This window comes from Symphalangus syndactylus, chromosome 13 (assembly GCF_028878055.3).
Source record: "Symphalangus syndactylus isolate Jambi chromosome 13, NHGRI_mSymSyn1-v2.1_pri, whole genome shotgun sequence".
Taxonomy (NCBI): domain Eukaryota; kingdom Metazoa; phylum Chordata; class Mammalia; order Primates; family Hylobatidae; genus Symphalangus; species Symphalangus syndactylus.
The window spans coordinates 25,084,916-25,097,645 of NC_072435.2; the positions used below are offsets into that span (position 1 = coordinate 25,084,916).

Here is a 12,730-nt window from a genome sequence, read left to right on the forward strand (position 1 = left end):
AGGTATGTTAATAAACTGGAATATAGTAATCATTCCACAATATACCCTATGAAAACATCAAGTTCTGCTTCTTCCGTATAGGCACTTTGTTCATCAATGATACCTCAATAAAATTGTTCTAAAAAATCATCTCCCAAATTGCAGGAAGTCATTTGTTTGAAGAACAACGTCTAAAAAAAAATATGGTGGCTGGATGCGGTGGCTCACGCCTGTAATCCCAGCACTTTCAGAGGCTGACGCAGGCGGATTACTTAAGGTCAGGAGTTCGTGACCAGCCTGGCCAATATGGTGAAACCCCATCTCTACTAAAAATACAAAAAAAAAAAAAAATGAGCGGAGCGTGGTGGCGTATGAATGTAGTCCCAGCTACTTGGGAGGCTGAGGCAGGAGAATCGCTTGAACTCAGGAAGCGGAGGTTGCACTGAGCTGAGATCACACCATTGCACTCCAGCCTGGGCGACAGAACGAGACTTCTCAAAAAAAAAAAAAAAAAGGTGCAGCTTCTTCAATTCAGATCAGCACGGAGCTGATAGACAAACCGGAGTGTCCTAAACACTACAGGCTGGAGTGTAACTTCTGTATCCGGGGAACCCTTTGTACAGCAGATTGGCTGCCCAACGTTGAAGAAATGACTCTCATATAACACATTTAAAAAAATCATCCCCACTAAAGCACGCTGGAGTTCAACCTGAGTTTCCAGATCACTCTTTATATTTTCATGGCTTCCGGCCCCCATCCACGAGGCAGCCTGGAGACTTCCATCCACTGCTTTTTAGGGACCAGGTCCTAGAGAGACAGGGACCATCTCCTGAGACTGAAATCCCACCCTCAGAGCCTTCTGATCTTTCTGGATTCAGGAGAGTTTCCTCCCAAGGTGAAAACGGGAGGAGGCGGGTTAGGGAGGCATTGTCTTCGCCCTCTCCCTCCAGTGTTTCCTAACCTTGACCCATGTTTGACTTAACCACAAAGGGTCCACCCATCCCTATATCCAGCCCCACACGGGACTTAGGACATGACTCTCTCCAAGGGTGGGACCCAGCCAGGAGCAGTGATTAAAACTCACCAGGAGATTCCGATGTGCAACCAAGTTGAGAGTCAGTTTGTTTTCGTGCTTATCCCACTTTAACCCACATGTGAAACACCTGGGGTTGTTATTCAACTGCAGATACTGATTGAGCAGGTGGGGGTGGGGCTGTGCCTGAGGGTCTGTGTTTCTCAGAAGCTACAGGTCTGCGGGTGACACTCTGGGCACCCAGTCCTCTTTGCTCAAGTAAATGAAACACAATGATTGAAATGTAAAGAAATTGGCCTGAGATGAAAAGGAAAACTCAAAACACCAGTAAGACGTCTCGTAGTTCAAAGAATTTTATTCATATGGAAAGAAATTAACCAAGCAGAATTTTACAATGACTTTTAATAACAAAAGTTCCAAGGCTAGTAGAATACATCCTTATAAGTGAAATTCATTTAAAAACTTGAAGTTACTCTATTGTTTACTTGTGGTATACTAATAATAATAATAGTAAGATATATTTTACCATGTGCCATTCATGATGTGCTTTGCATAACTTACTGAATCCACTGAATAACTCCAACATTGAGAATATTGGTACCTCAACTTTACACATGCACTAGCTGAGATGCCCTCTCTATCACAGCGGAAATCAGAGTCTAGGTAGCTTCATAAAATAAATGGAGTATTTCCCTTGTCTGATACCCTGGAAAAATGTACATGGTATAAAAAAGAACAGTTTCTTAAATGTTTGAATTCACTGATTAAAAAAAACACATTCTTCCAAGAAAAAAAAAATTCCCCATTTTTCCAAGGCTAAGCATTTCTCACTACAACTCTCCTTCACAGTCAAATATTCTTGAGTCAGAAGATACTGACGTTTTCCACTACCATCGAAGGGCCCTTTGCCCAGAATTACTCAAATTTCAGTGGTTTGCTCCCTCCTTCAGATGAGTTTCAAAGCTTTCTATTGACACTAGTGGAGCATTGTTTGCTTATGTTGACTCAGTTTCTCATATAATTTTATGTAATTGAAAAAGAAATCTACAGGACACTTTCAAAAGCCCCATTTTAATACAGGTTAAATTTACATAATGTAAATAGGCAGGGTTCGTTGATCCCCGATAGTATCTGGGGTCCACGTTTGAACAGGCACCGCTGCCAGGGAAGCGCTGACCCCCCACAGGGCTGCTTCCTGCCTCTCCCCTTCTCAGCCTTTCAGCCACTTCCAAGTCACATGGGATTGAAGCTGGGTCTTCTTGCCTTGGGGGTCTCAGTCACTGTCACTGTCCTCAGAGGAGGAACTGACCAGAAGGTCCTCATAGAGGACACTCATTGAGACCTGGGGACGACACCTCTCAGGCTCCCTAGAGAAGTGAGGGCTCTGAGCGGAAGCAGGGTTTTCAGGAGGACGGGATGTGGGAGGCATTCTGAACCTGGGGCTCTTCTGTCCCTCGTCCCCTCTCATGAAGGTGACACTGCCGGACCTCCCTGGAACATGAATGGGTGGTCCAGGCTGGAGGACGGGGCAGCCCTGGGCTGGGCCCAGGAAAGGTGAGCTGGGTGGGGGCTGGAGGTTGACTCTGGGCTGCAGGGTTGCTGTCTTGGTGGCTGCTGTCTCTGTGGTCGCCTTGGGTGCCTGTTTGGATCGAAGTCCAGTTGCAATGCAGGGAGGCTGGAGTGTCTGCACAGCGCCCACATCCGGGAGCTGAGTTCTTGGTGCGGGGGTCGGGAAGGAGCTGAGTCTTGCTTTCTTTGCGGGGTTCTGGAAAGTCTGGGTGGGGACGGGCGCAGGCTCTTTGCCTGGTGCCTGGGTTCTGGAGTCCTGGCCACACTTTTGTCTGACTTGCTGTGGTCTGGGCTTTGCATCTGCATTGGGATGTTTCATTTCTGCCTGGGATTTAAGGCCAGGGCCCAGGGCAAATGCCTGCATGGCAGGCTGGAGAGCACCATGGGAGGACGCGTCAGGCCTGTTGGCTGACGGCCTCGCACTGAGAGTGGGGGTCTGGCGGGAGCTCGGCAGAACAGGGAGCAGGGCGGCAGTAATGTCCCCGCCATGACCCTTGGTGGGTCCACAGGTGCTCAGTCGAGGTCGATCGTTGTGACCTGGAGGGCAGAGTAATCTCATCCTGGGTATGTTGACAGGCGGTGGACCTGCGGACACAGGGCCCAGGACAGATCTCTTCTTGGTGGTGTGGACAGGCAGTGGCATGGTAGGATGCTACGGGAGAAAACATCGCACATGAGACAGGTCAGCAGGAGAACTCCCAAACTCTACGAAGCAGGGAACTCACATGTCAAACCACATCACAACAGAAACTGTGTGAAAATGAGAAGCAAGCTAGGACAGAGGAAAACGGACAGGCTGCCGTGAGAAACAGAGGAGGATAACAGGCACTGGGATTGCGTCTAAATCAGGATCAAATATAGGGAAGACCCTACAAAAGAGACAGGACATAGGAAATTAAACGTCACAGAAAAGGATGTACACATGGTCACTGAATATACGCAGAATCGTCACTTCAGGAATAGTGTTGGGGAAAGATAGCCTACCATTCTGTGTGCTGCGACTATCACATAGGAAAATTAAAACTGTCTGTATGTTCTCTATTGTTAATATCAAGGGAATATCAATTCCCCACACGACGTGGAGACTGGAAATGTCACAGCTCCTTTTGAAAGCAGATGTAAGAACATGTATAAAAATGAAGGAGACGCCTTATCTGCAGCCAGTATCCCGAAGGCATCTGATCAGTCACTCTCCACGGGCACTGAAATGCACCCAGCAGCATTTGCTGGCCAACTTGCAAATAAAGGTACAGAAACCAACTTTCAAATAAAGAATCTGAGGCCAGGCGCGGTGGCTCACGCCTGTAATCCCAGCACTTTGGGAGGCCGAGGCGGGCGGATCACGAGGTCAGGAGATCGAGACCATCCTGGCTAACACGGTGAAACCCCGTCTCTACTAAAAATACAAAAAATTAGCCGAGCATGGTGGTGGGCACCTGTGGTCCCAGCTACTCGGGAGGCTGAGGCAGGAGGATGGCGTGAACCCGGGAGGCGGAGCTTGCAGTGAGCAGAGATCGCGCCACTGCACTGCAGCCTGGGCGACAGAGCGAAACTCCATCTTAAAAAAAAAGAGAAGAAAAAGAAGCTGGAAACTGGAGTATGCGAAGTCCTCGGGTAGCGCAGTTCTCCTGCAGGGCAGCCTAGGTCTAAAAATGACCCCCACCCATGAGGGGCACAGAAGTGAAGGAATCAGGGGACCCAGAGGAGAAACAGAGCAGGGGCTGGGGGAGACTCACCCTCAGGAATGAACAGGCTTCTTCCGCTGGCTCCATCCAGGCTTCCTGCGTTTTCTCTTGGGGAGTCCTGGGAAATGTCTGCGTCGGAGATTTGCTCTGCTGCTGCTGGGGCCTGCAGAAGAAATCACGTTCACTGTCTGGACCCGCCTGACCCTCCTGTTCACACCAGTGACTGGGAACCAAGCACCATCCCAGAGCCCAGTCCTAGCCCTTGCTTTGGGTGAGGGAGGCATTCAGGCCTCTGTGAACTCTGCCAAGACAGCCCCTTCTGTCACCTCAGAAGCAGCCCCACTTACAGGAAGCTCCGCCCCCCACCCCCGCCATGGCCCCAGCTTCCATAAGTTCATTCAGGCCCTGGTGCTGCTCTGCCTGCCACCGGTAACATCCCCAGGTCTCCCACAGCCCCTGCCCTCTGGAGACTCTCAGCGCTGGAATAAGCTCGAATACGGACCCTGGAAGGCAGGGGCCACCGCCCACCTCCATCTGGAGCTTTCCTTGTGTGCTTAGAGAAGGCTGCACAGAAAGAGTAGGGGAGACACCAGCTCCTGAGGCGCCGACCTCACGGATCGTCCTTGACCCTGCAAAATCCTTACCTTGGACTTTGCTCCTTTTCTCTGTCATTCCTCGTAAAGGGCCCTGGAGCCTGGGGTAGCTGGGCCTTTGCTGGTTTCAGGTTCTCCTTCTCCTTGTGTGAGCCCAGGGGCTGCAGAGGAAGGGCCCCACTCCACCTCTTAATGGGGCAGGTCTTGCTCCTGGCTGAGTGCCCAAAGGCCCCGCAGTTCTTGCATTTCACCTGCAGGTGGAAGAGGACAGAGAGCAGTGAGTCAACAGCAATCACAGGCACCTGCGAAGGTTCACGCAAGGCCTGGGTTTTGGAGATGGATTATTTTAGGAGGGGGACATAGGCCCATGGGCTGTTGGTTGCCAGGAAATTCAAGATATTGTCGTCCTCCCCAGAGCCCGTTTAACAGGGATCCCAGGAGGAAGGACGCGCGTATCTGAGAGTGAAGATAATGAACCGGTGTTGAGGACTCGGCAAACACCAGGCTGGACATGACACTGGACAGAGAATGAGGCTGCTCCTCAGACTCCGAATGGGCCAATGTGCTAGGGAGGAGAGCACAGACCTGTCAGCCTGAGTCCAGTGGGAACACCTAAGTCATAATCATGGTTCCCATGTTCAAGCCCACTCTCTGGTGTCCGTTGGTTACCAACAGTTTCAAGCCCCCACTGACCCTGGATTCCTCCTCCTCTGCTGGGGGAGTCCTCTGCCCCATGGGTCTCCTCTGCTGCTCCTGTGGGTTCTTGGCTCTGGGGGGCCTCTGAGCCTGATGATGGACGGAATGAGCGGCCAACTGTGGCAGGTCCTTGAGCTTCTGATAAGTCTTCTTCATTAAATGATGGTTGGATTTCCTAGTCATAAGAAAAAGAGAAAACATTACACAGACACCAGACGAAAGTCCCTCCTACCCCTATTTACCCAAGCAGGGATGGAGGGACGAACTGGCCACTGAGTCACGCCCACTGTAACCTGGTTCTCTGTGAACCCAGGTCCTAGCTGTGCTATTCTCTCCCAGCCTGACCTACTCCCAAAACAGGACACAGATTTTAGAAACCAAAGGCTGCTTGATTTCTAGAGGGTGAAGTGAGATTTGCAGCCTTGCATAAAAGTTTTCTGGGCTCTCAGTTTGTGTGCAGTCAGTGCCTCAGAGCTGAAACCCTCTGACAATATTTGTCAAAGCCAAGACATGAACAGACAACAACTGTTGATTTTTTTCCAGCTAGTTCCAGAAAACCCACTATTTTCATCGAATAGCTTCTCACTCAGAAAACCAACCAGAAGCTCAAAGCTTTGCAAAGTTTTCATATTCAACCTATGGACACTCATGACGTTTCACATGAGACCCCTGTGACCACACGCCACTCTTCACACAGAGGCTTTCACAAAGCCAAGCGAGGAGCAGCCCGCTGAGGATCCTGCGATGCTGACACATATGTGCATGTTCACACCAGGCTTCGCACACATCACAGCCCTTGTCATGGGGGGACACGAAAGATGGAGACCTCCAGGCATGTTCAGCAGAAACCTTGAGCCCACACTGTGCTTCGGAGTCCCCCAGGCCGTCCCTACCTTACTCCCCAATACTTGTCTTACCTCTCCTCTTGGTATCCAGGTCTCTGTGAAATTGTGGGGGGCCGGTCCACTGAAGCCTGGCATTTTTCACTGGAGACACAGCGGGCGGTCGGATCCTCTCCTGGCTTCAGAGGAAATCGCAGAAGAACCTCCACAGAGGCAAGAACAACCCACTTCTCTGTCATCAAGTCAATCTAATGCAGAGAAAGGAGAATGGAGAGGCAACCTGAGTTCTGCAGGCCGGAGGAAGCCTTGGCAGAGGACAGGAGGAACCCCCACCTTCCTGAGATTTGAAGGGAATGCTGGACAGGCGCACATTGCGGTGTTTTTTTTTTCTTTCTTTTAAAGAAGTCATTATGTGAAAAAGATACTTGTACACGCATGTTTACAGCAGCACAATTCGCAATTGCAAAAATATGGAACCGGCCCAAATGCCCATCAATCAACCGGTGGATAAAGGAACTGTGATATATATACACACACACGATGGAATACTATTCAGCCATAAAAGGAAGAAATTAATGGCCTTCGCAGCAACCTGGATGGGATTGGAGACTATTATTCTCTGTGAATAAGTCAGGAATGCAAAACCAAACACCTTATGTTCTCACTCATGCGCGGGAGCTAAGCTATGAGGACGCAAAGGCAATCTCACAGTTCTTTACTCCAGAGCTGGTGAGGAGTTTGCTGATGACCTTCAAATGGCACCAAGAGCGACAGCCCAGGGTACTGGGGAGTGCTGCTGTTCTCAGGTGGGAACTAAGGGGCGGTGGCAGTGGCATTTTCCCGTGTCCCTTTGAGGAATTACGTATCGATTTTAATGGGTCAGTGCCCGTGTATGGAGGGTGTGAAACTCTGAATATGAGCCGGTCATGGATGGGGAGCCTGCTTCAAGCTTCCCACTAGGCTTGGACTCCCCCCATTCCACCTGCCTCCCAGGTGACCCCGCAGCTCCCATACTCACATCTCTTTGTGGGATCCCACACTGCTTTAAGAACTGCTTCCCCTGTTCCATGGAGAGAGTGTTGGGGTCCATCACTGCTGGTCCTGCCCGAGGGATTCTCTTTCCCTGTGGAGGGTAGAAAATGAGACGCTGATTCCTTCCTATCCCTGGACTCTCCCAGGTGCAGGATGCAGTCAGCCCTATCTCTCTGCTGTGCCCACTGTGTCGCTAGGAGTAAACTCACACATCCTGTCATTCAAACTACACGGACGCATCCTTCCTCTGCCAGTGACATGACACCAATGTGAATGAGAAAAGCAGGTGATCCATTAAAAGAATTGTTCACTGGACTTAGCGTGTTTGATATGTATGCAATGCAGGTCCCTCCTCTAGAGACCTTCATAGTATACCACCAAACATCTGGAAAAATTGATCGTGGAATTGGCCTCAAAGAAAATTTAATATATTAGAAAACTGGATATCTTATCAATCTGTAGTCCCTGTTTGTCAAAATTAGATATACCTACATTTTACAAATTATAAGAATGTTTTAAACTATGAAGCACATTCTCTGAAATTTCTGCAATCAAAGTCCTTAAGATCAAACAAGATATTCAAGTAGAAATCAGAAAGTGCGAAGAAAATACAGGTAAAGCCCTTTCATGTCCAAACTGATGAGCAAAGCAAAACCTGGGTGCAGGGGAAATGTCTTTGTCTAAATGATCACAGTGCTAGGGAAACAGGAGCATAGGAGAGTGAGGGCGACACCATTTAGAAATCAACTCCTTCTTAAAACTAGCGAGGCACAGTCCTGGCCGGTCACCACCCTGGTTCTAAGATGTTTGTGGCTGAGGAAGCAGCTTAGCAATGCTTGCAAGACAGACTCCTATGAAAGCAAAATGTCCAGATGCCCAATATCCAAAGCAATAGATGCCTTCAAGATAATGATAGCTATGCTTTCCTGAGCTACACACTAGAATGTCAAGGAGAGTTTTCTTTAAATCAACAGAACACTAAACATTGTCATGCTGTCAGCCCACCACATGTAGACACAGCTTAGTTAAATCTTCACATGGAGAAGACTCTATATCAGAACAACTTAAAAAAAAAAAAAAGATGGTGCATTTTCTGGTCACATTCTGAGATCGCCCTACTCTATAATGTAGTAGCTCTCAGTAAAATCTCTCTTCTCACTGTTCTCTGCAACTGGCCTGGAGTTCCTTCCTGTGTGAGAACAAAGAACCCTCTCCTGGGGTCTCCATCGGGCCTCTTTTTTTTTTTTTTGCCACGATAACATGATTGAAAAAAGATAAAATTTGGGGGAAGTGCTCAGGTCCATGGAGACAGCTTAGAGACAGAACAACATGAGATTACAAAAATGAAAAGATGGAAATGGTAAATCAAACAATAATTTGCAGCAGATGAAAAAATAAATAGAATACAACAGGAAAATGTGTTCTTTATTTGAAAGCAGTAGTAGGATACATTACCATGGGTGCCCATAGAAAGATAATAAAATTTATCTTCATAGATCATATTAGGAAAAAGAGTAGACAATACTGCCATGAAAATACGAAAAAAAATGATCAGGGAATGCTATGTTGGGGACAAACACATTCGAAAATCTAGAATAAAGTGTGCTTTCCTGTTCAAAATGCAAATCACCAAAATTGAAAGGTAAAGAAACATTTTTAACTACGTATTTAAGTAGAACCATTCTTTATACCACCATTATAGATTGGGTGCTCACAGCCTGAGTCTTGCTTGGCTTAATCTATGTATAGACGCTCAGGGCCCTGAATTTTTACCAGCTCCTAGCAAAGGTCAGTGAGTATACGATACAAAAGATAAGTGAAGAACTCTCTTATTTAAAAGCCCTCCGTCAAAGGCACCAGGTCTCCATAACTGCTCATCCAGCACCCACACAATTCAGGGTTCTGGGTGAGCATTCCTTGCAAACGTTGACCTTTATGTGATCATTAAAATTTTGTTTTTAATATTTTTCGCTTTATTTTTTGTTTTTCTTCTTTTTGTTTTTTTTAATATATATTTTTTCCATCATTACAATTTCTGAAATGTTTTTCGAATCAGGCTCTGTCATAAGAAACACTATTAAGAAATTAAGTAATCTTTACCTCGACATCTAAAACCACCCACTACAGAGTTTTCTCACTCTTCTGTTTCTCCTGTTGGAATAAACCAAGGCCCAAAATTGTAATGGACCAACCTATTGTCTTCCTTCCCTCCAGCCGTCACTCAGATAAGTGCACCCTCTGCAAATGCTACTCCTCACAGTGGAGCTTCCGCGATGAAGACAGCAAATACCACTGAGGGGAAGATCCATTCTCCTGCTGGCATTTATACTGCCCCAGAGCCCCACAGTCACTCCCCTTGGCTAACCTAATCATGATGTAATCACATCTGATTTAATTGCCTCTCCCTCTTTCTCCATTTCTTAGTTATTCTGTTCCTAGCACTTTCATTTTATCACACATGTGTACATCCGAAACAAATAATATAATTTGCTGTTTGCCCTTCCCATAATTTTTTAACTTAACCTAGAACTGTATATTTTGAGCAACATACACTATTTTCTGCATGTTTAAAATGTTCATACATAAGCCCAGGCTGTCTCGTTCTGTATCTTGAAAGGGGATGGGCAGCTCAGTCTCCCATGGCAGGGAGCTCAGTGGAAACCAGGACTGGAGATTCTGGCCTTTGTGGGGCCAAGGATAAATGAGGTCTAAGAACAGCCTGGCTCACTGTGAGTCCAGGAATGGACTAGAGTATGCGGTGTGGCTATGGGGGATGGGTCACCCAAACTCTCCATGTATCCATAGAACTTTTAAAAGCCCACCTCAGATGGGGAGAACTGCAAGAAGCCAACTCTCAGTTCCAGGGACAGCTCCTGCAAAGAGTCGGTGGCTCTGATGGGAACAGGAAGGCAGGCACAGCTCCAGGGTTTGGACAGGAGCTCAGCAACTCACCAGGATTTAAAGATCCTGAGGTCTGGGCAGCATTTGGGGATTGGAGATGGAGTGTAGACTCGCCTCTCTGCAGAGACGAGATGGGAGTTGATATAGTTTGGATGTGTGTCCCCGCCCAAGTCTCCTATTGAACTGTCATCCCCAGTGTTTGACCTGGGGCCTGGTGGGAGATGATTGGATCATGGGGGTGGTTTTCTCATGAATGGTTTAGCCTCCTCCCCCGTGGTTGTGTCCTTTCCAGAGTGAGTGAGTTCTCATGGGATCTGGTCATTTAACAGTGTCCAGCACCTGCCTCCACACTCTCTTGTCCCTGCTTTTGCCATGTGAAATGCCTAATCCTCTTTGCCTTCCACCATGAGTAAAAGCTCCCTGAGGTCTCCCTAGAGAAAGATGCTGCAATATTTCCCGTACGGCCTGCAGAAGCATGAGCATATTCTTTCTCTTTTCTTTAATGTGACCCAGCCTCGGGTATTTCTTTATAGCAATGCATGGAAGGGCCTGATAAAGGAGTGTTCCCAAGAATTCTCACAGAGATATCAGGGTGTGGGGTCTGTCTGGCCTATTCAGGTGGGTTTCTCACCCACAGGCTTCCTGAACCTCTCCTGTGACAAAGGACAGAGGGAGAGGTTGCCCTTTCTACATTTCAAGTTCCTTCTGCCCGTGGGTGCAGTGGTGGTGTGGGGAAGAGAAAACAAAGTTAAAAAGGCATATTCTCAAAATTCACATGGGATTTCCCAAGATAATCTCATCTGAGGAAGAAGCCCTGGGAATGAGGAAGAGCAAGAGAAGGATTAGGAGATAGGAAAGGCGTGTTCTCGGGTAAATGTCCTGTCCTGGGTCAATTGCTGTGTTCTGTCTCTGAAAACATCATGGTTTTGTTTTGTTTTGCCATCAATAAGAAATTCACTTGCTTTCAAAAAATCCAAATGCTCGTATTGTCAGAAAACTGAAACAGGTTAAATTAGCATTTTTATGAAGCAGAACTGCTAAAACTTCTTCCCTGAAACATCTTTGCTTGCATTAATCCTTTGACCGCCACTGCATTTATCTTAAAAATTCATGCACAGTGAGAAAGGAGGAATAATTTTTTAAGATCTATGGCACCGGATGATGGCCGTAGTTCATAATAATGCATACTGTAAATATACACAATTACTAAGAGAGTGAATTTCAAATGATGCCAAAAAAGTGATAGCTATGTCAATAATGGATATAAAACTGATTGACTTCATCATTCCACAGCATATACATATATCAAAGCATCACAATGTACTCCGTAAATATGTACAGTTGTTATTTGTCAATTAAGTTTATGTTTTAAAAAGTCACATACCCTTTTAAAACAAAAAACTACCTGTAGCTGACTTCTGTACCCAATTCCTCCACCCTCAAGCGTGTACTATGTACCTTTTGACCCCATGCAAAAATAAAATCTTAGGTTGAGTAGTTTCAATGATGGAAAAAATAGTTTTTTTCTTAGAAAACGATGTTTCTAATCATACTGCATTCTTTTTATTGCAAATGTGTAATAGATTCAAAAAGTTTTGGGGTGTCTGCTATTTATATTTAATTAATTAATTTTTAAATTGACAAATAATAGTAGTGCGTACTCATGCATTCTTTTCAATGATAAAATATTATTGATTTCTTTACCCACTTCTTCCTCCCACAATCATATACTACATACTGTCTGACCCCATGCAAAAATAAAATCTCACGTTCAGCGTTATCAGTTACAGGAAAAAAGTATTTTTTTTCAGACAAAGACGTTTCCAATTATAGTGGATTGCTTTTTATTGCAAATATTTAATAGATTCAAATAGATTTCTAAGGTGTCTATTACTTATATGTATATTTAATTTATTTCTAATTGACAAATAGTTCTTGTGCATACTCACAGGGTACGTGGCGATCCTAGAATAGGTTTAGCCTAGTGATTAGATTAGGGTGATTAGCATGTGCATCATCTCAAGCCTGCTTCATGTCTGTGTTTGGGGACATTCACTCTCCTCCCTCTAGCTACTGGAAACCCTGCGTTATTGTTAACGATAGCCATCCTGCAGTGCCATGGAGCACAACACAGTGGATTCCTAGGTGCGCTCTCCAGCCTGGGCGCGCTGGGGGCGTCTCGTGGCAGGACTGAGCCACGTGGGCGTGGACTGCACGGGGTCAGTGACTTCAAAAGCCTCACCCAGACCCTCTGCTCTTACCCCCTGCAGAGCGCCGTCAGCCCTGTTCTGGAAGCGCGTGTCTGCTTAGATGTCCTGAGCAATTTCTTGCACCAGGCGCTGGAAGAGAAGCTTGCAAATGAGTTCAGTGGATTTCCTTCTTTCTTCCTTCCTTCCTTCT

General features: G+C 46.6%; 1 protein-coding gene across 1 annotated transcript; it reads right to left on the minus strand.

Annotated features, from left to right (window-relative positions):
• Positions 1-1,530: 1,530 nt before the first annotated feature.
• On the minus strand, positions 1,531-12,703 carry LOC129460705 (protein FAM90A27P). Its single transcript, XM_055238965.2, has 7 exons — positions 12,592-12,703; positions 7,416-7,520; positions 6,473-6,645; positions 5,553-5,730; positions 4,911-5,110; positions 4,318-4,429; positions 1,531-3,233 (listed from the first exon to the last, which is right to left on the minus strand). The coding sequence occupies exons 2-7, from the start codon at positions 7,485-7,487 to the stop codon at positions 2,286-2,288; spliced, it is 1,683 nt and encodes a 560-aa protein (XP_055094940.2). The 5' UTR covers positions 7,488-7,520; positions 12,592-12,703; the 3' UTR covers positions 1,531-2,285.
• Between the last annotated feature and the right edge of the window lie 27 nt (positions 12,704-12,730).